At 34.4% G+C, this 27,433-nt stretch overlaps 1 protein-coding gene across 1 annotated transcript in view; it reads left to right on the top strand.

Annotated features, from left to right (window-relative positions):
* Positions 1–1,448: 1,448 nt before the first annotated feature.
* Positions 1,449–27,433, top strand: part of LOC123543790 (uncharacterized) — a gene marked incomplete at its 3' end in the record, with an annotated part of 33,821 nt that continues 7,836 nt past the window's right edge. Inside the window, exons 1-4 of the mRNA XM_053534985.1 lie at positions 1,449–1,899; positions 14,841–14,917; positions 16,638–17,192; positions 17,594–17,752. Coding sequence (XP_053390960.1) covers positions 16,659–17,192; positions 17,594–17,752 — 693 coding nt within the window. The remainder of the gene's footprint in view (positions 1,900–14,840; positions 14,918–16,637; positions 17,193–17,593; positions 17,753–27,433) is intronic.

The raw sequence follows: 27,433 nt of genomic DNA on the forward strand, positions 1-27,433 counted from the left end.
CTAAAATTCCGCCTGAATGACAGGTAACGTCTTTGCGATAGACAGTAGAAAAAGATTCAATAGAAACAGATTCGTTTGATACCATATTGTCAAGATGTGTCTCTGTAAAACAGAGCAAGTCGTAATCAAGCCAGTTATCTTTTATAAAATTAATCTTATTTCTAATACTTCTTATATTTTGACTATAAATAGATAAACAATTTTCATCTGTCTCAACAGGACCTGGATTTTTCTCAATATCGCCGCTTAACAAAAGTATTATCTCAAAAATGTATAAAGTTCCCAGATTAAAATATAAACTATCAAGGTCTGATGCATTTCCCATACTACAGCACTCAAAGATAGTATTTGCGACGCAAGTGACAACAACAGTTGAAAAACAAACATTATTAACACTTAAGAATAGTAATGTAAACAGGTGATTTACCCCGTGTATTAAAAGTAATAGAAATATCGTAAGTTTCCTACACAAGCGTGTGAACGGATAACTATGGAAAATGTATGTCTTCTTAATACCCTGCGTGCCGTTATAGAATAAACCGATCGCCATCCGCCATGCTTCAATACAGCTACCCATTAGGGAGAAGGAAAAACAGTTCATCATGCATGACCGATTTCGACCGGATTTTTACAAAACAAAAACAACGTCGGACAGACGAACTAAATCCCATGACATATCCCATACCCGTAGTGCTGGATCCTAATTTACCCCAAATGTTCAAAAAGAAAAGAAAAAAGTAATATAGCATCTCTACTGTCGAAGAAAATGAAAGAAAAGAAAGAACGCCTCTAGCAAAAAAAAAATGGAAATAGATATTATTGTTGATTTTATATTAAGGATTTAAAGAATCAGTATATGTTTAGCTAACTGTCAAACGGATATCGTTAGCGCGGATATTTACTTTTATTCTATCGAAAATGAAATATCCATTAAATCATTTCAGTTTTGTGACATAAATAAATAGAAATATACCCACTTATAATTTAGGTTTGAAAAAGAACGTGTTATACTCATTTATTTCGTGTCATTATTTTCAGTATTTCCAGAACGCTAGAGATGACCAGAAATCGGTGCTATTATGAAGTATTATTTCGAGTATCTGGGGAAAACTTATAACGTTTACTTATTTATATTTTTGACCATTTTTGATATATAGGGTCTTTTTGTTATTGTTGTTGTTGTTGAACGTATGATTAAACCGTTCTGTTCAACCATTAGACACTGGACTCAAAATAGTTTTAAATCGTGGCACTCGTGTCTTTTCTGAGTTTGTCATGCTTCTTTTTTTAGTAAGCTGATACCAGCACTTCATTCAATTGGCATTTAATCATTTCGTAAGAGACTTTTTCCCGTCCTAGATTTTGCAAGGCAATTTAGTCAAAAGCTAAAAATAGCTAGGTAGGTCACAATCTCTTTATCGATTTTTGTTACAACGTCATGAACAAGTTAAATATTTCACAGGTAAATATTCATGTGATGTTTATAACGACCTGAACGTAGAGCAGTCGACCTAGATTACCTGTACTGGATTTAAAGGAGAATATTTTATTGACTATACCCCCACTGCGGTTGTTATTCGCAATGTCATTTATACCGATATCTTTACCTGAATTCCGACGCGCTATGTGGATACAAGGCACGCTATAATGACATAAACAAATTTTACTACAGTGTATAGAACAAGGGTTTCATTCAAGAATTTCTATGTTCTGTGTATGTTAATACTTTTAAACGTCAAAACGTTTTGGAGTGACTTTTAAATGACAAACTGAAGATAAAGTGTGTAAGATATTAAATGTTTTCAGGACTTTACCGTTTTGAAAATTCGGCTGCTATCGGGTCTATTAGTGATATTAATACTTAGTGACTTTAATACAGACAAGACTTCTTACTCGAAGGTGAGTTAAATACATATTTCAGAGTGGAAGGTACTGAGGAATGTTAAATATGCGAAAAGGTAGTGGTAGGAGTGTGAAGATCATAAGTGAAGTATACCATAAACATTATTAACATTATTTATACAAAATTATTTCGTGTTATAGATGATTTTACACAAGTTATTGGTAACTATGCTAGCGGGCGGATGTTTTGGTTTTAACGCGCATGCGCTCTTTACGTGTGGCAAAAGAACCCGAACCCATAAGAGAACCTACATAAAATTATCATCATATTACGAATTGTTTTGTCATTATAAAGATAATTTCATTCAAGTAATTTATCATACAGTATACTTTGATTAAAGACATATGTGTTTATTAAACATATCTTACCTGAAAAGTCTTTATTCGTATTTTCGTGAGAAAAGAACAAGTATTTCCAGTTTTTTCCACACATCATACAAATATAAAACTTGTTCCTTACGTTTAAAAATTCATATTTTTTTCATAATAATCACGATAAAACATAGGTCACCTGGGTAATCAAGACCGTAACTTAATTTCGAGAGTGTGCCCTAATTAGGGTGGATTATAAAAATTACTGAAGCAAATAAGCTGGCTTTGATGTGATATGCATTAATGCTTTCGGTCATCAATGCCATAATAAAGAACGCACACGGATAAATATATCACGTGGCGGAGCTGTTTTGTGAATAAAAAAATAAACATTTCACGTGATATCTAGTATCTTGAAATCTATAAGAATATATGTTATGCTATATATTTGGAACTTTTATGGACATTTCCTTTTAAAAAGATGAAAGTGTAGTTACAAAAATTCTAAATTCGTAAGATATGAATCAACTCAACTACACACTGAAGGAAAATGCCTGATATAAAATTCTATTTTTTTATGTTTTCATGCTGGATCATTTTCATATCGAAAATGTACCGCGCAAAGAAGTCATTATCCGTGATTTAGAATAATTATGATAAACTTGAATTCCGCAAAGAATAGAACAGATAAAGAATGTAAGTGTAAAACACCCCTCCCCGCTACCCGACCCCTTTCTATCAAATCTGCATTGACCATTCGGCCACTTTGATAATGTCAAATAAAAAATCTTTCAAATTCGAAGAAACAACAGAAATAAAAAATAACTTTTTAAGATGATTATTGTTATTTTTGAATACGAATGAATTGATCCCCATTGGAGTATAATTGGATATAAAACCATAGGCTGAACATTGTTAATTGAACATTTTATTTTCAAGTTCGACTTTTAACTACATGTACAGGCAACTGCGACACGTTATGTGAGATCACGTTAGGAAATAAAACAAAATCTTTGTTATTACTTTATTAATTCATGGATTTTTTTTTCATTTTACTGAACCTAAATTTGTCGAGATCATAAGTGCCGAATAAAAAGTCCATTAATCCAAAATCATCAATGATAATGCGCATTTATAATTTAGTTAAATCTATTTGGTTTGTAAATATCTACATTTATTTTCCTTTGCCTTACGGTGGATATTTACTATAAAATAAACTCATTATTGATCGAATATATTAAAATACAATGTAACTCTAACGTTATTTATATTGTGCAGTCATGTCTTTTTGCCCTACGTAGAGTGCGCATGCGCGAAAATTGTTTCCCGTTGCCAAAAAGGTCTATAACACATTTCGAACCCCTGGAACACTGCGTCCGCTCTTATCACTGTCATCTGTGTACCTATTTATATCCTAGCACTCCTGTGTATCTACAGAAGTGCGCTCTATTTAAATTGTTTTTGATTGGTCTAAATTTGTACTTAGCACCTTACAACGGGCACTTGCTCTAACAAAATATTCGTTGTGTGGATTCACTTACTTCTTTCAAAAGCAAATACAAAAGATACTTATTAGGATCTGAATAAGCTACAACTTTTTTCTGCAATTGCTATTTATTTATTTTCTTTTAATGGGTGAATGCATATCTGAGTGATTTTACTTTTTATGATTGTATACTTATTTTTTTTTCTAATTAAATGGATTGTTTGTCAAGAGTGAATGCTGTATTTAAATGTTTATCATTCTAATTCTGTCATATATTATAATTAGATAATCAGTTTTAATCTATTTTTGTGTGTTGAACTGTTTTTATTAATATTACAGAAGGCCACATTGAAACTTGAGATATTTTATACGTTCTAACACTGTTATATATCTTTATGTGTTACCTTCTTTAAATAAAGTTATTATTATTAGGAAGTCAAGCACAAAGGATTTTTTTACAGATTTTATCAAGAAACAAACGATTATGAATTTATTATTTTTTGATAAAAACCTGCTAGATTTATTAAATATAAATGTCAAGTTACAGGTTTAAATCAAATCAAGATACTCAAATTTAAGCAAGGACAAAAGCCCAATAGAAATGAAAATATTAGTATATGTTAATGTATACTTCTACACAGCGACTAAGCACATGTACACATTAACACAGACGAATGCAATAATAACAATATAGCAGAAACAAACACACACACAAAAATAAAAAATAAAAATGTTTCATTTTCAGAATATCATGTCAAGACATGAGCACAAGTCATACGTTACGAGTGCTTCTGTGATATTAACTGAGAAGAAAGACAGGCTAACATGTTCTGATTACTCTGGACGCATTTTTATCTATTTGTGATTTTAAGCCAGCCAGTTATTCTATTCAACTTAATTTTAGTCAATTTATAATGCAAACTACCCGTGAGCGTCTTTGTTACTCTCTGTAATTGGATACCTTCCTTTAGTTCAAATTGTAAAGACTTGTTCTTCAGCCAAGTTTTACATACCGATATATCGATCAAAACTCGATAGAAATAATTTAACAACTTCATTTTATGTCAAGGAATATATCATTGTATGACTGGAATCTATTGGAAATGTACTATTACAAAATAAAGGTAGGCCTAATGATTGTATTTTAGTTTTAAAATAAAGTACATAAACCATTTAATCTAATAAAAGTAATAACAGAAAGGTTACACATGAGGAAATAATATGACATAAAGCTCAATCACAAAGTTATATAAAGGATATTTGTTTGTTTTAGTGTATTTCACCGAGCGAACATTGCAATGTATGGTGGCTGATTTCTGCTATTTTGTGTTTTCGAAAACACGAGGATTAACCAGTTAAAATCGCAGGGGCGCGGGGCGAAAACACGCTATTTAGCGGGGACGCGAAAACTTTTACATGATAATTAGCGGGGCGAAAAGTCGTCATTAAGGAACTCTAATGGTGGGGGCGCGGTACGAAATCTCGATGATTGAAGAGCGCTAATTATCGTGTTTTCGCCCCACGTCCTCGCTATTTTAGTTATTATAGGTCAGATCTCGAGACCACCAATTCAAAAAAGTACAGGGGACTTACTGGGAATGAGGTAAGTGTATACCTGGGAATAAGGTAGCATCTGTGCGTTCTGATTGGTCAGTCATGTAAACAAACCCAAGATCTCAGTGATTATTTTTTTCAAAATGGAATATTTTTACTGCATTTACCGTATTCCATTATACATTTTGACAAAATTTGCTACATTTTATGTGTATTGAAAAAAAGTTTCATCAAATGAATTTCTCCCGCCATGACAACGATGTAATCAGTGGGTCATCTCATTCACACGAAAATTACTTAAATAAAGTATCACTATTCATATGTTTTTCGTCCGATATTTTGGTGGAACTAACATAGTTCTTGAAAAAAATGTGATTGGATATACATGTTTCGATTTATGGAAGGCCGTACACGCCATAATGTTATAATGGAAGTCTATGGGAAAACAATTGGTGTTCTCTACCCTATATTAGAGCTAAAACGTGACTTTTGTCGAAAGCGATCACAGGTAATGTTAACTCCCTGGGGCCGAAATGCGACTATAGGCGTAATATTTTCTACCCCCTTAGTGTCGATATCCGACTATACGCGCGTTATCAGGACTCCCCAGGACGGCGATTGACGAGTATAGTCGCGGCACCGAGATCATGCTGATTTCGACATGTACTTGTTAATTTTTGATAATCTTGGCAAAAGCAAAATTATTTTTGCATACTGGGTATTATTTCTTAGATGTTATAATTAGACCACGATAATCCGTAAATAGCCAATCGTAAAGCAGACTTGTACCCGTCTATATTTCATATACAACAGTAGCGTTGTATATATATCGGGGGAAACTTGGGCAAAAGCGCGTGAATTTCGTGTCAATTAACCATCTAACAATACAGGCTAACGCCGGAGTTAAATGACCTTGCAATATTCTCACCAGTTATCAATGGGATAAAAAAATAAGACTGACTTGGAGGTAAATTCAGTTGACAACGTCTAAATATTAATATCGTAAAAATGACCCCATGTTATTGGATATCAATAAAATTGAATTACAATAAACTACATATTTGTAGTGTAGAACCAACTGGATAAAAACGTAATTAACATATTCACTGAAACGTTTCCAACAGTTGTAACTTTTTATGTTCACTTGTTATAAAATAGACATGTCAGCACGATCCTTACATTTGCAAACAACTGGATCCAGTTGTTCGAAACTTTAACAGGCGATTGAGTTAACGATCGATTAACTTTATCAGTAGATTTCGACAGTTTTAGAAAACTTAGAAAATCAAATGTACTTGTTAAGGATTATAAACACTAAATCATCTTTACAGTAAAATTAAAACATCATACTAGTGTTTCCCACCCACCAAGACTAGTATCTTGAATAGAAATTTAACAGGCAGTTAGTTTAACAGCTTAATGCTGTGGTCGTGGGTTCGAGCATCATTGGGGTCACGACCATGACTTCTCATATGACCCCAGTACTTGTTTTCATAGGAAACGGACTCGAGAGTGGTTACAATAAGCTAAAAGCTTTCATCACAATCGAGCTAAAACAAATTAGTATAAACTAAACTAAGCTAAACTAAATTACAGCCCGTTAAAGTTTCGAACAACTTGGCCCAGTTAGAAAGTAGAACAACTACATCATTCTTACAAGAAGGGCACGATATAGTAAAAGGTGTTCGTTGTCCTACGAGCATCTACACATTAACTAAATCCTAATAAACAAAATAAATAAAATAAAAAAATAACTAACTAACTAACTAAGTAACTAACTAAATAAATAGACAAATAAACACCGACCCTGGTTCCTGTTTAAATAAGAACGAAAAAAATGAATATAACCATAATTATTTTGTCACTTTACACCGATTGTTGAAAAGTGATTTCTAATAGAATCTGATAATTTGTATGTGATTATGCATATTACCAGTAAGCACTAGTCCATACTTAAAATACCAGATTACTTCAGACAACATGTTTACCTCCGATTTGCTGTCAGCCTTTTTTGTAGTTTTGGAACCTGGCTATCTTCTTGAATCAACGTATCTGTCATCGTGTTTCGCCAACATGCAAACTCCTCACAAAAACTAACTGTTCAGCATGCAGTTCAATTTTGAGTATTTTTGAGGAATCCATATTTAACTGTTTAGCATTTGTGATTGCAAATGATTCAAAGTGTTAATGAACGTTAAATCTTAGTAAATCCGGTATTTGAGTAAAACTGAATTTATACAAATAACCTGCATTCTTTCATATGCCCTACTGACAAATAAGCGCTAACGATACAAAGATAATATCACTCTTATAAAAACACGTTAATCCTAATTTCTATAGAACGCGTGGGAGGGTTTTCAATAATTGCAGTTTTTATGTCACGTGGTCTAAGTCGGATAGACAACTCGTGCCGTTGTCTACGGGATATATACAACTCGCTTTGCTCGTTGGTTATATCCCGTAGACAACGGCACTCGTTGTCTATCCTATACTTAGTGCTAATTAGTTCCCTTGTTAAAATAAGTGTTTGCAATTATGCGGCCATGTAAAGACGAAATCCACTGTGTTTCGTTCATACTGTATTTCAAAGGAGTAAAATAATGTCGTCTGCCAAAAATCTTTCTTAAAATAAAGAAAATATTCATTATCATGCAGCTTCTGACATATTAGTTCCGTCCGATAATGATCAGACGTTGAAATTCCATTATCAGTTAAATGAATGGTCGGAAAAAGTTAAGCTTTAAAAGGCTGAAATATTCGTACACTTACATCGAATACAATACAAACTGAAAGACATGAACACAACAAAACATATTTTATAAAATACAAAAACAACGTGACATATGTTCATGTAGTCACGTTGTTTTTGTATTTTATAAAGGTAAATGTAAATATTACAACTTAACTGTCTCAGCGCGTGTCACAAAACGTTTGTGTACATGTATACATCAAATTTAACCATGATCGATATTCACACAATTTTTAGTATGATTATGTAAATGTTCTTTGTAAATATTGTATTTCTATTTATTGGATTTCAATGCCTTTACATGTGAAAAAGTAAGCGAACCAGAAACGTTCAAATATTTTCAACGCAGAAGGTTCGTTAAAATTGTGAATATTTCGAAGTTAAAATATTTTTCTATTTGGATATAGGTTACGGATGAAATAGGATATAAAAATATTTTTTCAAACTTTAAAGATTTTGTAAGTTTATTTTAATTTATTTTAATCACCCATGATTCCCTGCATGATTTCAATTGACTGCATGTGCGTGAGATTGTGATAAGATCAGTAAATGTTCTTCGACGTTAGGTGGTAATTCTTATCTCGCCGCAGCAGATATGTTACGATATCGGCCTCAGGGAGTTAATGGTCACAAATCTGTTGCAGATGATGTAGAAAGACGTTTTCGTACAAAAGTAAGCGTGAATTTTGAATATTTTTTTAAATTTTGGCCTCTTTGTTTGAAGGTGTGCCCATTTTTATCTGAGGTTTTGGACCAGAAAGGCTCATTTTTATGTCTGTAATGTCGGAGAATGATCAAAATTGGTAGACTTTATTTCTATTTCTGACGGAATGAATCATATTTCAGCTTCCAAACAAAATCCTATGCCAATAACTTAAATTTTCGCGAAAAAATGCAATAAAATGACGACAGTGTCTGAATCTGGGCCTGTAAATCGACAGGGGGTGACCTTAGTAAACTGTCTATATCTTTCTTAAAACTGAACATTTCTTGATGAAACTTTGTGTAACAACTGGTATTGGATTGTACTTAACAATAAAACTGTAAAATGGGAAAAAGTGAAACGAAACATTCATCTATAGGTCAGAGACCACCAATTCAAAAAAGTACAGGGAACTTACTGGGAATGAGGTAAGTGTATACCTGGGAATAAGGTAGCATCTGTGCGTTCTGATTGGTCAGTCATGTAAACAAACCCAAGATCTCAGTGATTATTTTTTTCAAAATGGAATATTTTTACTGCATTTACAGTATTCCATTATACATTTTGACAAAATTTGCTACATTTTATGTGTATTGAAAAAAGTTTCATCAAATGAATTTCTCCCGCCATGACAACGATGTAATCAGGGGGTCATCTCATTCACACGAAAATTACTTAAATAAAGTATCACTATTCATATGTTTTTCGTCCGATATTTTGGTGGAACTAAGACAGTTCTTGAAAAAAATGTGATTGGATATACATGTTTCGATTTATGGAAGGCCGTACACGCCATAATGTTATAATAGAAGTCTATGGGAAAACAATTGGTGTTCTCTACCCTAAATCTCGACCTTTCACCCCGCTTACCTGACAATAAGCGAGTTTTCGCCCAGCGCCTCAGCCATTGTAATGCTTAAATTTCGCCTTTTCGCCCCGCGACCTCGCTAATTGGCGGGTTTTCGCCACACGACCCCGCCCTTTTATTCTTAATTTCGACCTTTCGCAGTGCGACATTTTGCACTTTCATTTGTGCCATTTCGACTTTTCGCCCCGCGGCCTAGCGGGGGCGCGGAGCGAAAACACGATAATTAGCGGGGTCGCGGGGCGAAAAGTCGAGATTTAATAACTAAAATGGCGGGGGCGCGGGGCGAAAACTTGACGTTTAAGCAACGCTAGCATCGTGTTTCGCCCCGCGCCCCCGACATACCAGTTACTAAAGCTCGCCCCGCGACCCCGTCAATTATCGTGTTTTCGCTCCGTGATAATAATGATAACGTGATACTACGATAACGAAAACACAATAATACGATAGTACGATGATGATACTGCGATATACTAACGCGACAGTACGATGATGATAACGTAATAGTACGATAATGAATTGCGAAATCACGACACCACGATAATGAAAACGCTATATCATGATATTACGATGGTGAAAACGCGGCAGTACGATGGTGAAAACCCAATAGTATATCGCATTATCATCATCGTACTATCGTATTATCGCGGTTTCGTTATCGAAGTATCGCGTTTTCGTTATTGTAGCTTCGTGTTTTTGCGTTTTCATCATCGTACTAACGAGTATCGCGTTTCAGATCAACACATTCAAAGGCGATGCCCTAACGGAATTTCGTAGTATTCCTTTTTATCTGTCATTTTCACTTCTTTTTTGGTATATATCTTCGAATTTTATGACATCTATTGAATAGTAGTATCTAACAATAGAAATCGAATTGATGTGTTTTGAAATATGAAACGCACAATTATGAATAAATCGGAAGCTTTTTATATTTTACTTGCACAAAGAACATGTTTTAGCATGGAAACATTGTTGTGTTAAATGTCGCACCACCGTTAAATGTCGCAACCACAGTTAAATGTCGCAACGTTAACGTGATATGCCGCAACCACCGCTAAATGTTGCAAAATCATCTGCCGCTATATTTTGCACTTTTAAAGCTAAATGTCGCAAGAATTTGTCCACCATTATATGTTGCAACACCAACGCTTTAAATGTCGTAATGCCTATTCACAATATTAACAATTCATTGTGTATTTTTTAAATTTTAGATTATGTAATACGCCTGAATCTTTAATAATGCGGTGGTAGCCCGATGGAAGTCATACTCATATATTCTTGTATACTTTTTCGAGGGCAGCAGACTTTTTAATGTTAAACAAATAATACTTAATGCTGGTATATAACAATTTATAGATGCCTGAGTTTCACAGCTTGCTTGAACAGTTTTCATAGAGGGCTACGTAAGAAATATATTTCAGAAATTACTTTCCATATAGTGCTAGTGTTTTTACACAGGAAGATTTTAAAGTTTGCAGTAAACAAATACGGTTTGCTAATAACATTGTGTTTGTGGGGGTGGGGTAGGGTAGGGTAGGGTAGGATAGGGGAAGGGGTGATGACAAAGGAATCTAAGACACAATACCAACAGAAAGTAAAACAATGTTCTGAGTAGTTTTTAGCGGGAATAGGCTAGTGTGTTGGGGTCGAGATGGAGGAGTGAAGAGAGGTTATCAAAGCAGGAAGGAGGAGGATGACTGTGGCATTAAGAGACACTTTCAAGAAAAAGTGAAAAGGTCAAGGTGCTCCCACGTGTCTGAAATATTGAACAGAAGGGTACATAGGCGTTTCCTCCGACATTTAAGTTGAATAGTTGCCTTATGACCTTAGCTGTAAAATTCAAACAACGAAATAGAACCCATGACCAGTTAATAGGAAATCATTTTTTTTTTACATTTGCACTGATACAAAACAGAGAAGCACCGTTTAGGTTAACTGGCTGCGAGTGTATGGTAATATACACGAACAGGTTTAAGCCTCTCGTGTACACTCCTTTGTATGAACAGGCGTTATCAAGATCACAGACAGTTGGGAGTTTAGGAGCATTGATGGTGAAAAATACTTTTTAAAAAAAAAAAACACGCCGAAATTGTAATAAAATGCGTTATATGATCGTCACCTATGTGCAGTACGTGTTAAAATGCTACAACATATTCGCTAACCTTTGGTAGTGGCGGAGGACAGTGGGGTGAGTGAAGGGATCCTGACCCCAAGTGTCTGTGATTATGATCGATGCAGTTCGCGTTACTTGCATGTGCGATTTATTGTCTTTCAAGAAATATGGGGTCGATTATAAGGTGGCAAGCATTTTATGTCGCTTATATCATACATTTTCCTATCGGAAAAATATATCTTGGAGAAGTTGATCTTACTACAAGTGTTTAGTGTTAGTTTTATGACACAAAGTTCAAAGTACGGTAGTATGTTTAGGACACACTTATTTACCTTATCAAAATTATATCGAGCGATCGTCATGAAATGTCGTGCGATCAAAATAAGATATCCTGAGCTCCGGATAAGATGTCGTGCGCTCGAGATTATAATAAAATCTGGAAAGTAGATCCCTCGGAAGCACCGAGAACAAGGCAAACAGTGAAAATTGCAGACTCGGTTTGATTGAGTCTGTTCATGAGCAGTAATGGAAAATGCAACACTGCCCACGCCCCCTAGCACCGGCTTAAGCAGTATTCAATCTTCAAATCTAAATAAGTTGAAATAAATGATCCCGAAGAACCAGAAAATATAACAACACTGAGTCTAAGTCGTGCGTTCGATATAAGATGTCGTTTTGTCGATATAAGACGTCTAGCGGTGGAGATAAGATGTCGTGCACTCGAGATCAGATTTTTTGCTCTCGATATAAGATGTCGTGATATCTAAATAAGATGTCACGCACTCGGGATAAAATGCCGAGTGCTCTCGCGATAGGATATCGTGCGAACAAAATAAGATTTCGTTCGCTTAAGATAAGATGTCGAGCGCTCGAAATCAGATGTTGTGCGTTCGAGATAATTTTATCTTTTAACAAGAGAATTATGATAGTCCTAGATCGATCAAATGAGTTTTACATATTAAAGTAAATATAATAAATACGAAACAAGTCCCTTCCTAAAGCGGCCATATTTTTGTACAAAGTGTGAGCAGTCTAAGTTAAATGTTCACATGACATACCGGGTATTGTTTTACCAAATTGAATATATTTAGAAAAAATAACCTGTGTTCGATTAACAACTACGAGTAAAATGCATTGTGGAATCGAACAAGCTATTTAGACAAGATGTACACAGTATACATATAAATTAATAAGCCCGTCCGTGGTGGAGCCAACTTAAACCATTTTAATTAAAATGGCACATTCTGCTTGGACAATTTTAGATTAATTACTAACAATATATGTTCTATGGCATTTTGATATGGTAAAAGCATGGTCGCCATGACTGTAAATTACCGGTACTTTCTTTAAATATTTTGTCAAAATAATTTAAGGCAATAGATTCTTCATGATACTTAGACTGTTCACGCTGTATGGTTTGTGAAAAAATGACGGCTGTTGCTAAAACATGTGTAGCAATATTTATCTGAGCGGTAAAACTCAGGTGAACGATCTAGAATCATCAGGACCCATTTCTTTTCAGAAAAAAGTATCTCGAGCGCTCGACGTATTATCTTCAGCGCTCGAAATCATATCTCGAGTGCACGACATCTTATTTTGGTCGCACGACATCTTAATTCGAGGGCACGACATCTTATCTCGGACGCTCGAAGACTTATCTCCTGCGCACAACACATTATGTCAAGCGCTCGAGAAAACTCAATCTAAAAACAATGTGTGTCCTAAACATACCATCATATAAACAAAAACATGTAATGCATTGTTAACTTATAATTTTGTTCGAAACTAATGTTCATATACATATGACGGGGGCACGACGCGCAACATAAAGTCACATGAGCTAAACAGGACTCCGTAGGATTCAGTAGTTAAGGTGTAACGACTGTTGAACATACCTGTTACTTGGTCGTCTGTTGTTGTGCGACATTTAAAGCGTTGGTATTGCGACATATAACGGTGGACAGATTATTGCGACATTCAGCATTACAGGTGCGACATATAGCAGAAGTTGTGTTGTAATAAATGTCCAGAAATATATTTTATTTATAACACAGTGTATTGTTTTGTATCCAGTTGCAATCACGTGACGCGAAAGTTTTGACAAACATTTTGCTAATGCGGTGGTGCAATTCTATATTTCCGTAAAACCACTTGTAAATTAATACCATTATACTGTTATATTGATAACTGTAGACATGTCACAATTTCTTCTACAGCAATTGTTATACTCACAGTGTCGACGTCAATTTAAATAAAAAACATAAGTCATCAACATGAAATAAAAAAGCGTTCACGTCCGATTATTATTTCCTGGAGTTATGCCCCTTTTCCGGACTTTTGTACTCAACTCCACCCGATATGGAAGTGAATCTTGTGATACATTTTTAATATAAAGCGGGCATACGCATAAAATATGGACTATAAGATCCGATTATTTTCTTTGGAAATATGTCTGTTTGTAGTCTTTGAAATATTACAACTACATCAGATCCTTGTGAACTCAGCCCCTCCTATAGTTTACATCCAGTTTAAAGGAAACGTGACAAACATCATCAACAAGAAATGAACATATGCATGTTTTTTTTATTTCTGAAGCTATGGCCCATTTGAGGACTTAGAAATATTACATCTGCAATTTGTTTACCTAAATCACCTTACAGCTTACACCTTACTAAATTAATCTTGATGTGCATCAACATGAAACGGACAGATGCATACTTTCGGACATTTTATGTCCGATTGTATTTTTGTTTAGTTATGGTCCTGTTTCTGTTTGAAATATTACTATTATTATTATTGTATTTGTACATTATTTACTCAACGCATAGTTTCCATCTGGTATTCATAATCAAGAAAATATGCTCACTGTGTTTGGAGTGCTTTGGCTAATCTTTTCCAGTTATGTCCAACTTCTGGAATTCATAATATTTTTCTATTGAGCATTTAGGAGGTATGTGTTATACTGTGTTAACATTCTTTTGATGAGAAAGAAATATATGCTTTATTCATTATTTTTATTTGATCATTCCCAATCATGTTTTATATCTTAATTAACAATGATTATTATTGACGATATATATATTATTCCAGTATTATGTTCTTTGTCTATTTTTGGGATCATTTTAACTGTTATTTTTATGATTCATTGATTTTCAGATTTCCTTCATTGGTCTTACCTTTTTCAAAATATGAAACACTACATAATTGTACAAAAGAATAAGAAGAATCTGAAGGTAAAGTAGACACATCTTTATTTTATTTTGTCCTTAGATGCATTATCAGTGTTAATATTTTGTATTTAAAGCAGAGCGGTTTTATCTAAATACAGGCAACTCCACTTGATCAACCTGTGTATTAAGGTATAGGTCCATGTTTCAGAGAGAAAAGTTCGAACGTCATCAAATCATAGAAAGAAACCATTGTTTTACTTGAAAAATTAACAGCGTATAAAACATTTATATTATTCTACAAAACCATTGTCAATTTACTGATCTATGTATTGAATTCCGGAAAAGGACTACATAAAGGGGCCACACTTCTGGACAGTTCAGCGCCTTTAAAAACTCACCATTTTTAAAAGCTGTTTTACGTCTTCGTTTTGATGCATTTGCAACATCGTGAGAGTGTTTAAACCTTACATAACTAGGTAAAACATCGTTTTTGACAATTGTTTACATTTTTCTTTACAAATGGCATTCTTATTTAAAGGAGGACAACTCATTAAGAATATTTTAAGTATCCAACTCTGTGGGACAGAACAGTAAAACATGTATGTGACAGATAAGTTGTGTGTCAAGATGCTGTTCATTCGTTAAAAAAATGTGTTGTTTTGTGATATATTGCTAAACCTTAAGTGACCGAACGTCGCATTGACAATGTATAAATGTATGATAAGTAAACATTACTAACGCAGTGTTACTTCACCTTATCGGTACAGTATTCATTCGAGTTATATATTCTTTATTTTTTTATCTTTTTTAAATTTTGTTGTACAAATTTGTATCTCAGTAAGTAAATATGTTTTGCTTGTAAAACTCGCAAGATGATTAAAAAATAAAGCAGTAATACTAATAGTACTTCTTTTCCTGGTGTTAACCGAAACTTTATACAAGGCTTTCTAGTCATCAAACTAAGATTACCATTTGTTGAATTTAATTCAATTTATTGCCTTTTTTTACTCAGAAAATTTAAAGTTTAGCGTGTACTTGTCAGCTGTATCTCAGAAACAGCTAAATGTATTGGATTGAAACTTCACACAATGCCTAAGAGCTATCAAACCTTCTGAAATAACCAGGTTAGATAATTCTTGCTTAAACTTAATTCACACAAAATTCCTCTCATTGAATGTCATTTCATAACGAAGTTAGAGAACTCTTGGTTGAAATTAATTTAAATTTATTAATAAAATCTGATATTGGTTGAAGTACGTATAGTGTCGTTCTAAATTGTAATTAATTGTAATGAAATAATTTTAACAAACCGTTGACTTGGAAGTTTAGTCTAGCGCGCTGCCGTATGAACTAGTGAGCTCTTGTTGCTTTATGTTTTGTGAGTATATAATATCTGAAATTGCTTCTAATCGCTGGCCCCTTATTGTTGTTGGTTCTAAACTACGTTCGGAATGTAATTTCATGCGGTGAAGTCGTTCAGCTAGCTAAAGGTTAGTCGGTTGTTGTGCCCAGGTGCTCGTCCATACTTGATAATGCACGGAGGGGACTTTTGGACCTTCGTTTATATATCATAAAAAGGTGGCCTTAAATGTGTGACTTAAAGCCCAGTCAAAAACAAAAATACATAAATCCAAGATGGAAAATCATAGTTATCATACAGGCATTTTGATGTTATTTAACATTAAGTATTTTTGACAGGAAAGCATGGAGAAATGTGTCTAGAAAAGCATGGAGAAATGTGTCCTTTTATTTGAACAATAGTAACACAATTTGTTTTGTTTAGGAACGGTGATATTGTATTGAAATGGAGCATCAGCTTGATTTAGAGAATAAAAAATACGAACAATGGGTGAAAGCTGGACTTGGACTAATATATCTAGGAGAAGGACTGAGGCCATTTTGCAACGAGGTTGTAAAGCGACAGCATAATGATATCTTGGATAACATTAAACGGACAAAACACCTATCGACTGTGACATGTGGTCAATGCAATCTGAACGAACTGAAACCAGACCATGTACAAACAGGAAACAAGCAATGCCCGTTAGGCCAAGCTAACTGTAATTGCTTGCATCCATTTGGAAAAAAACCTTGTCCAAACGATGTATGTGGTGCCATCTATGACCATATTGTGACCAATTATGGGTCTACACCACCAGCTCCTTACTGGAGAAATACTGAGGCAAAGTGGTGGTGTACTGATCCATGGAGTGTAGCTAAATGTTTCATCAATTCCCCCGTACATTACGATATAATTGACTGTACAGGGGTTTTACGCTTGATTATAAATAACCAGGGTTTTCACAATCATATTGATGGAACTGATGTCTTCTCAAAGGTAATTAAATCTATAAGTATATATTTGACAGTAATAATGCATATCTGCAAAACAAATACAATAGTTAAAAGCTAAAACAAGTAGATTGCCTTTTATGCTTTTGTAAGATTGCCGTCCACTACCCGGAGGTCACGGGTTCGAATCCTAATTGGAACGGAATTTGACCACAGTCTCTAAAATAACTCACGCAGGAATGACTAGTTTTCATCAATCTATAAATCAATTGTAAGATTGATGTAAAACAAATAGTTATACACTAATAAGGTATTGTATCTTTCATAAATATTTCCGGCGTACTTGTTACATAAACAGTGCGATTTAAATACGTACTGAATTAAAATTCAACTAACAGTCAACCACAAATTAAAGAACAACATTTCTAATCAAGAAACTATATACAGGTATTACAGTACAGAAACGAGATTTATCATTCGAGTTCTATGGAGTTAGAAGAAAACACTGCCAATACTTACATTGATGATATGATAGCTATTCTACAAGATGGCAAAGAACTGAAAACACGACAGTGTTCACAAAACGCAGTACAGACGCTTCTAATGGTACGTATAAAATATGTTACATATGTGTTTGATTCTAGGGGATTTATGTCAGAAACTATCGCGGCGTTAAAATCTTTGGTACATTTTATCCTATATCATTATGGATCGCTATAGGTTATAACACACTAAATAGCCACCACTATATATTCTATATAAAATGACAAGTTTTCACAATGCTGCAATACACACCTAGACCCATTTTAAATTTCTTTAACTTACATTTTTTTGTAGAGCAACATTTATACTGTAAAAATATCCAAAGAAAAGTAGGGGTCATGTTTGATGCAAGAAAAATATTTCTGGTCAAACGGACACACCGTAATTTTTACACTGAAATGACAATCACAATTTAGGGTAGGGGTGTATGAATAAATTTCACATGTTAAATCAGTTTGGAGTCTTTTTTCAACATGCAAATGCTACCAGTATGTCAAGTATAGGCATGCAATATGATTTCAACCAATATATAGCAATGATTTCAAGGAAAAATCCTTCTTACAGCAAAAAAAAAAATGAGAACTATTTGAATCCGCCATTATGCGACTATCATTTTTTCATAGGTGCTCAGGCTATTTAGTGTCTGTATGCCAGGTTATAACACACTAAATAGCCACCACTATATATTCTATATAAAATGACAAGTTTTCACAATGCTGCAATACACACCTAGACCCATTTTAAATTTCTTTAACTTACATTTTTTTGTAGAGCAACATTTATACTGTAAAAATATCCAAAGAAAAGTAGGGGTCATGTTTGATGCAAGAAAAATATTTCTGGTCAAACGGACACACCGTAATTTTTACACTGAAATGACAATCACAATTTAGGGTAGGGGTGTATGAATAAATTTCACATGTTAAATCAGTTTGGAGTCTTTTTTCAACATGCAAATGCTACCAGTATGTCAAGTATAGGCATGCAATATGATTTCAACCAATATATAGCAATGATTTCAAGGAAAAATCCTTCTTACAGCAAAAAAACTGAGAACTATTTGAATCCGCCATTATGCGACTACCATTTTTTCATAGGTGCTCAGGCTATTTAGTGTCTGTATGCCTATAAGGAAATATGAAAAAAAAAATTCAGTTTTTTTGCTCTCTATGTGAAGTTTCATCTATATTCAGCTTATAAAACAAGTTTCAGCCCAAACAAACCAGTAGTTTTCTCAAAATCACTATTTTTGTACAGCCATCATTTTGTCCAAAGACTGCGGTTTAAGCCATTAAATTTGGCTGAATCACATATAGTCATTAAACGCTGTTTTTTTTTTTCAAAAAACCCGTAAGATATTACATCAAATATACCACCAGCAAGTGCGGAATAGACAACCACACTGAAAAAAACTTATAATTATGCAACTGTGATAAAATATAGAACAAAATTAGTGTTTAGTGAATTTTTTTTTGTTAAAAAAAAGCTTATTTTTCAGTAAAAAATGGGAAAATTGTCTTTTTTTTTCATCTCAAATGCAACAATACTGCATATTTTTGCATTCTATAGCTAAAGTCATATCTCATGGCCATGGTATTCAAGTTCTCTCCAACTATTCATGTCAAAATGTAACTAAAAAGGTGTTGATACTGCACACCTGGTCTCTGCTCAAATGGAATGAAATGGTATCTAAGGATATTACTAAAGATCTTCAGATTTCACACCACACAGGTGATGGAGATTCTAAAGGTCATTCTGGTGTAGACAAAGGTCAAGGAACTAAAACTGTGCACTTGAAAGATGTGAGGCACCTAGCAAATTCTCTAAAAAGGCAAATTAACCGGGCACCATTTAGTGACAAAATGTTCCGTGGTAAACAGAAGTCTAATCTAAAAAACAGATTTGCTCTATCTATTAAATCTAGGTGTGTTTCAGAGCTATCAAGTGCACATAAGAAGTACAAAAGCAATCTGAAAGTAATAAAACACAAAATGCCTAATATAATTTCAGCAATAGTACTATGTTTCAAAGGTTACTGCGGTACCTCATGTTCTAAATACAGCTTGGTTTGTTCTGGCAACTACAGAAAAGCAAAAAACTATATGCCAGACAATGTCAGGCTTAAAATGACTGATGATGATGAGACTTTACTCAGGAAATGTATTGAAATTCTCCTTGGTCCAGAAAGCATAGAAAAAACTAAATTTTTAACATCTACACAGAAATGTGAAGCAGTGAACAGATCCTATAATGCATGCTTGCCCAAAAATGTTACATTTCTCCGCAGCTGCCATGGCCGTATCCATGGCCAGATTCTAAGACTAAATCATGGGCTTGCTGACACTGTTATCCTTAAAGCTAGGGTAAATGGTGTAAAACTGTCACATGGCTCTTCTGTTATCAGACACCTTTTAAGAACAGAGTACTACGACAAGTTGCGTAAAACTACTAGGTACATATCGCGAGCAAGACGCAGTCGTTTTGCATCACGCCAGTATAGGTACAAATTACATACAGATTTACACTATTCAAAGGGTCTCACTGACCCCAAGCCTGACTTTTCTAGCACCCCACACCTAAAAGATCATGCTTATGCATAGAGTGTGATATTAGTATGAAATAAAGATGGTTATAAGTAAAATTATTGTGCTGCCTTGTGGCCAGCTGAGCCGGTGTAATGAAGTATTTCGACCCCCATAGAATAACGACCCCCCGGTCATTATTCTATAGAAAATGTGACTCCTTTCCTGTAAAATATTGACTCCCCTTATAAAAAACTGACTCCCTTTGAAAACTCTATAGAATAACAACCCCCCGGTCATTATTCTATAGAAAAACTGACCCCTTTAAGTAAAATACTGACTCCCTAAAGATGTCTCCCTTCGAATCTCATAGAATAACGACCCCGGTTATTATTCTATAGAAAAAGTGACTCCTTCCATGTAAAATACTCACTGCCGAAATTACTACATTCGAACTCTCATACAATATCGATTCCCGGACATTATTCTATTTAAAAAAGTTACTCTTTCCATGTAAAACAACGGCTTCTAAAAAGACTTTCGACGATAATATCTATTAAAAAGTGATCCCCACCAAACCTAACGGACATTTGTACTAGATCTACAACTCTAATACCCTCCATTGCCAATAGTTAACATTTTGATTGTACTACTACTACTACTGGTGCCGCTACTTCTATTGCTATAACTACATGTACTTCTTCTTCTTCTACTACTACTACTACTACTACTACTACTTCTACTACTACTACTACTACTACAACTGCTACTACTGATACTACTATACCTGCTTCCACTAATACGTCTTGTACATCTACCTCTTCTTCTCCTGCTGCTGTTGCTGCTGTCACTTATTCCTCTGCTGCTGCTGCTGCTGCTGCTACTGCAACTGCCACTACCACTGCCACTACTACTACTACTACTACTACTACTACTACTACTTTCTATTGTTGCCGCTACCGTACTTTACTGCCACTGCTAAGTATTGCAACTTCTATTAATACTTAGTTCTATGCTAGCAGTTTCTTGTGCAGTTTTCTTCTGTAGAATTACTTCATACCGAAGTTTGCAGGGATTATTGACACTGGTGTGTTTTGTGAACGTATTGTGAATTGTTATTTTCCTGAAAAAAATGTATACACAAAGATACAGCGTGACGCTGTAGAAATAGAATCCCTTTTCCCGTTGCGGAATGCTCTGATTTCTGTGTCAAGTGATGGTATCTGGGGCTAATGGTCAAACGGAAGGACGGACGGACAAGGGCAAATCTATATGCCCCCCTCCCCCGAGTGGGGGCATAAAATGCAGCAATTAGGCCTTAGATACATGAGTTATCACTAAATTTGACCAAATGACCGGGGGTCGTTTTTTTATGGGAGTCAATATTCTTCGTGAGGTTCAGTTTACTTCACGTGGGGGAGTCATAGTACTATGATCTGGAGGTCATAATACTATGACCGGGGGGTCACTTTTTCTATAGAATAATGACCGGGGGGTCATTATTCTATGGGGGTCGAAATACTTCATTACACCGGCACTGCACACATATAACAAGTTATATTAACCGCACAAATGTAAATAAGCCTTGTATAAGTTGTGTATATAATAGTGCTATATTTATCAAAAATATTATACAAAAATAGTAAACTACTGTATACCATAGAATACAGTCCTTGAAAGAAAACTCCCTAAACTTATGGCCTGATCACTGGTCCCCACATTTCTGCCTTTCATTATTTATGAACTGGGGTTCAATGCTCAAATGTTCCGGGTTCACACACAGAGAAAAGTGGCATATATGAGACACGTGTAGGCCTTCGGGTATTTTTAAAATATTTCTAGTGGCCTGACACATAAGTCTGTGCACATAATATTGTTTTCTGACAGTTTCTCCAGGCAGTTTTGTGGTTATTTTTCCATAGCTAGGATTGTTATTTACTGTCGTACAACCAAGCCATTTCCGACACCCTTTTTCCCCCACCGGTATAGAATTATCATTAATTTTTTGCTTAATTCTTTCAAAAATCAATTGTCTGTGTTGATGTGCCATGTTTACAATTTTTTTTTTATTTGCAGACGACAGAAAATTTTAGTAATTCTACCGGGTGACAATTCTTATAGGTTATAACACACTAAATAGCCACCACTATATATTCTATATAAAATGACAAGTTTTCACAATGCTGCAATACACACCTAGACCCATTTTAAATTTCTTTAACTTACATTTTTTTGTAGAGCAACATTTATACTGTAAAAATATCCAAAGAAAAGTAGGGGTCATGTTTGATGCAAGAAAAATATTTCTGGTCAAACGGACACACCGTAATTTTTACACTGAAATGACAATCACAATTTAGGGTAGGGGTGTATGAATAAATTTCACATGTTAAATCAGTTTGGAGTCTTTTTTCAACATGCAAATGCTACCAGTATGTCAAGTATAGGCATGCAATATGATTTCAACCAATATATAGCAATGATTTCAAGGAAAAATCCTTCTTACAGCAAAAAAAACTGAGAACTATTTGAATCCGCCATTATGCGACTACCATTTTTTCATAGGTGCTCAGGCTATTTAGTGTCTGTATGCCTATAAGGAAATATGAAAAAAAAAATTTCAGTTTTTTTGCTCTCTATGTGAAGTTTCATCTCAGGCTATTTAGTGTCTGTATGCCTATAGCAATAAGGGAAAGTAATAATGCAACGGAGTTTAGGTACATTCGGATAGTCAGTATGAACTTAAGTGATGGGCATTTGAGTGACGTCTTTATTCATTATATAGTAGTTTTTCTGAAATAGTTGTTACATTGTGTACACGCGTAATTATGCCACCACTTCTTCGGGTTTAAAATGGAGGTATTTTTGGCAGGAGAGTATTAATGTTTTTATTTTACTTTTAAAGAAATCGACGTACAAACAGTGGACAAAGAAATTAATAATACTTTAAAAGGTGCCGCCTCACAAAGTACGAAAACATTTTACTCTGTCCAGAAACGGTACGGTCAATTTACACAATAGGCTAGGGATAAGGTGATAGAAATAGGGCTAACGTTGAATTTCGAGGTGCAGTAACTGATAATCATCTCTTCGACAATATATCAAGATTTCTGAAAGAAAGGGTAAAACCATTTACATAGTCTTACCACAGTTATCTCTCTCTTTTTTTGCGAGTTATTGAAAAACAATCATCACTGTCAAATTGGTTAAAAGGTATGTTTAACTTGATTATGTTTTGTCAAATGGTTATTATTGCAAATACATCATTAGGAAGACATGTAACAGTTCTATGCCCCAATGATGACTATAGATAGATCAAAATGAAACATAGGGAATTCAACATTTTTTCTAACATGTTAAAATATCAATATTTCTAGTTTTTGTACCACTTACAAATTAGCTCATAGGTAAAGCATACTGATCGTGTTAAGCAGAGTCTTTTGCTTTGTGGGTTCCATGCCATGAATTCCCAGTCACATACTACCACTTTTGCCCGCCCGCTTAGCTCAATAGGGAGAGCGAAGATCTATGGATCTCGGGATCGTGAGTTCGAGTCCTGGGCGAGGCGTTAGCTCCCCGTGGAGAAGTTGACAGTTACTTGCGGAGAACAGGTTTGTTCTGGTACAGAATCCAGGAACACTGGTTAGGTTAACTGCCCGCTGTTACAAAACTGAAATACTGTTGAAAAACGGCGTTAAACCCAAAACAAACAAACATACTACAAATTTATATTTCCCGCAATAGTGGTCGCTGATTAGCGTACTATGGCAAGTCTATATCTGCATGTAGTTCTCGTGTGGCTATCAGTGTGTAACATTATCGCTTTCGCATTAACCGTTATGGTAGTTCTGCACGTTTGATAAACCGGAAGTGATGACTTAACCTCATTTATCTGGGAAACGTAGAGTAAAGCCTGGATTCGGCGTACGGAAATGAAAATCATTTTATGAATTAATGGCAACCCGTGAGTTAATTCAATATCACTGTAGCTATCTTTCTTAGATTAAAATACGGTATTAAAACATCTGACACGCTAAATAATTCAAAATAATGTCTTAAAGTTAGCTTGAAATTTGCGGTTCACATAAATCATGCTCAAATATCTCAGAAATAAGTACACGGACCTATACATTTTATTGCACCGCATTATAGACCATATGTTTATTTACAACTGTGAGAAGTTTAATTAAAATCTACATTGTAGAAATATTTCTGTTTGCGAAAATTTTATGGAACTTGTGATTTTCCAATAGACTCCCATTATAAAAAAATGCAGTCTAGCAAAAAATCTAGCACACGACCGTATCTTTTTTATTTAATTTTCTAAGTATGTTCTGAAGATCATGGTTTAATCAAATTCTACATTGTAGAAAAAATTTCGATCGGAACTTGCAGAACTACCTTTAATAAAAAGGCTATTTATTTTTAACCATCGGTATTCAGGAAATTACTAATAAACTTTGATAACGTGGCAGTTGGGTCCAATAAATCCAGGGGTTTTCAAAGATCCCTCATAAAATAATCTTGGGGCTATAATGCAAAGTAATTATTTGTTTCCGATGCCTTTACATATAAAATTGCAACGAAAGTCATTCAGATACATGTATGTTATATTAAATTAAATATACTAGAAGAACATTATGTAAGTAGGCGAAATAGTCTAGTGGGTTAAATGGATGAAAATATCGTTCATCACCCCTGACTGGCGTAGGTTAGAAACCTCGATCAACCTTACTTTCTTCTGACGATTTTATATTTCATATAGTTGACTTTGCTTCATCAGAATGTTAAAGAATTATTTTCTGATGCCATATTTTAGTCAAAGCAACGACTGACGACTGATACAATTTGATGTTCGCAATTTACTCACAGTAAATTCACGTTTTTGTTCACAAGATATATACCAAGTTACATACCAATAGTATTATTATAGAAACCGGTTATTGAATATACGTTTCCGAAGAAAAACAATCTGTAATGCACATAAAAACGTAATGCAAGGTCACCAATTAATTGCATGTTATTATTGCCGAAAAAAAATGCAATTAAAATTATTCATGAAAAAAATATTTATAAAAATGTTTTACATAGTCTCGAGACTAAACTACTGGAAGACAAGCGTGCTAGCTCTCTGTGCTATTAAGTCTTTTCCTTTATTTTAAATAACTCTATACCTCCTTCGCAGTGTATAGACTCTCTGTACGCCCAAACGGAAGTCGCCAATAAGTAGGCGTTCACTTTCGTTTTTCAAATTTTTGGAAGCTGTCGGTAGTGAGTATTTTTATGTTTTTCTTTGGCTATTTGAAATAAATATTCTTGATGTATATATTTTTCAATGTATGATAAATGTCTCTGCAACAAACTGCCGTTAAATAGACATTAACACATGAAATTAAAACGTATTTCCACCCAAAACCCAGCAGATGAAAGCAAAAGACAATGCATTCAGGATAAAAATGCCCATTATTTAGGAACTGCGAGTGAAATACGTGTCAGAACCGCTTCTGAATGTTAAATTATAAATCCATGCAAATGGGTTTATACCTACAAATATGAATTTACAATCCTAAATAGTTTAAATATTGTTTAATTCAACATGCATCTGAATTATGCACTGACCCCCTGGTCGCAAAACTTTATATAAAACTGTTCCACTATTCACCAAAACACTGTACGCCTATTTAATAAAGAAATGACGACGTGTTTTGGGCTTGTAGGCTCTATACACTGTACTTACTGACTTTATAAATATAAGTTTTGTATTGTATTTTACTTGCGACAGTGAAACAGTATTTATTGGTCTGTTTCACCAACGATGTCCTTGTCTTGGACAAGAAATAGAATCTGTGTACGTGTTTCCGTTAACATACGAGAAAAATATATATTTATTCCGCTCAGCTTGACAGGACACTGTTTTTTTTCTTTGTATTTTCAGCTCGACTATTCGGGGAATAGCGGTGCTATTCTACTCGCCCCGGTTTCGGTTAAAGTTAAGTTTTTCGGCAACCTTTCTTTCTGTCACATCTTTTTTTTTTTTTACTTTTGCTTAACTTCACATAAACATTGTGCAAACAAAACCTTTTTATGCAGGGACTGCTCATTATACCCAAGGTGAAGGTCACTCAATGTGTTGTACTTGAAATTATTTTTTGAGTTTAAGCTCCGCCAACAGACAAACGCGCTGTCTACATGAACACTTTGTACAATCAAAGTGTCCAAAACGAGTCCGCTCATCTATCTTCCAAGACGGTGGTTAGTTATACATGTAGAACAACTGATGTAAACATTAGGAGCCAGGTCATTTTCATTTTGATTTGTAGCGATTACTGCAATAATTATTAATGCAAAAGAAAAATAACTGGATATTACTTCAATCTGCTTGATTTTGACTGATATCAGCGGTGATTTGGAGCCGGATATTAAAATAAACAGAAATTACCAATAACCGCGCCGACGGCAGCTGCTTCTTCTGTGAATGATGATAAAGTTCCCAAGGTAAAGTCCGAACAAGTCTCTGAGATGCCGGAAATGGCTCAAACACTGAGTTGTGCCACGTAACGATTATATGAATGATGCGTTAGTGATTTATGTGTAAAGAATCTAGTCATTATTACAAAAAATAATTTCAAACACTATGCAGGTTAGAGTTTATTAGTACACATTTACCAAATTGAATTAGTCGCTAGACAAAATTAATTTGATAATTACTTACTAATAAACACTAACCTTTACGAAAAGTGGATTCGAAACTGCAGTAATAACATATAAACTGGTCCGTGACTGTTACGAAAACGAAAGAAATTATAACTATTACTTTTTAACTGTTGGTTATCATAAAACAAAGTCAAATTATTGAAATATATGAATGAAAAGAAGTTTTGAATAGGTGTACAGTTTTTCGACTAAGCGTTCAGTCCGGATTTTAGAAATTGCGATTAGTGGGCCAGTAATATATCGACTAGTGGGACAGTGTAATCGGCATATATGTCTCAGAAAAACACATTTTCCTAAAAACGCATTCGTTACCATAGAGCCATGCTAGTATTTATCGATGCGTAAGATATTTATCTACGAAGTAGCAAAGGTTTCAATTCTTTGCAAAAGCTCAAGATACAAGTATTTCAAAGAATTGATAGTTTCATTACAAAATCGAACAAATACCCACACGTGATTTGACTTGAAATGAAGTATATTAAGAGTTTTAATAGGCGTGTTTGGTATC

The sequence above is a fragment of the Mercenaria mercenaria genome, unplaced genomic scaffold (assembly GCF_021730395.1).
Source record: "Mercenaria mercenaria strain notata unplaced genomic scaffold, MADL_Memer_1 contig_4340, whole genome shotgun sequence".
In the NCBI taxonomy this organism is placed as follows: domain Eukaryota; kingdom Metazoa; phylum Mollusca; class Bivalvia; order Venerida; family Veneridae; genus Mercenaria; species Mercenaria mercenaria.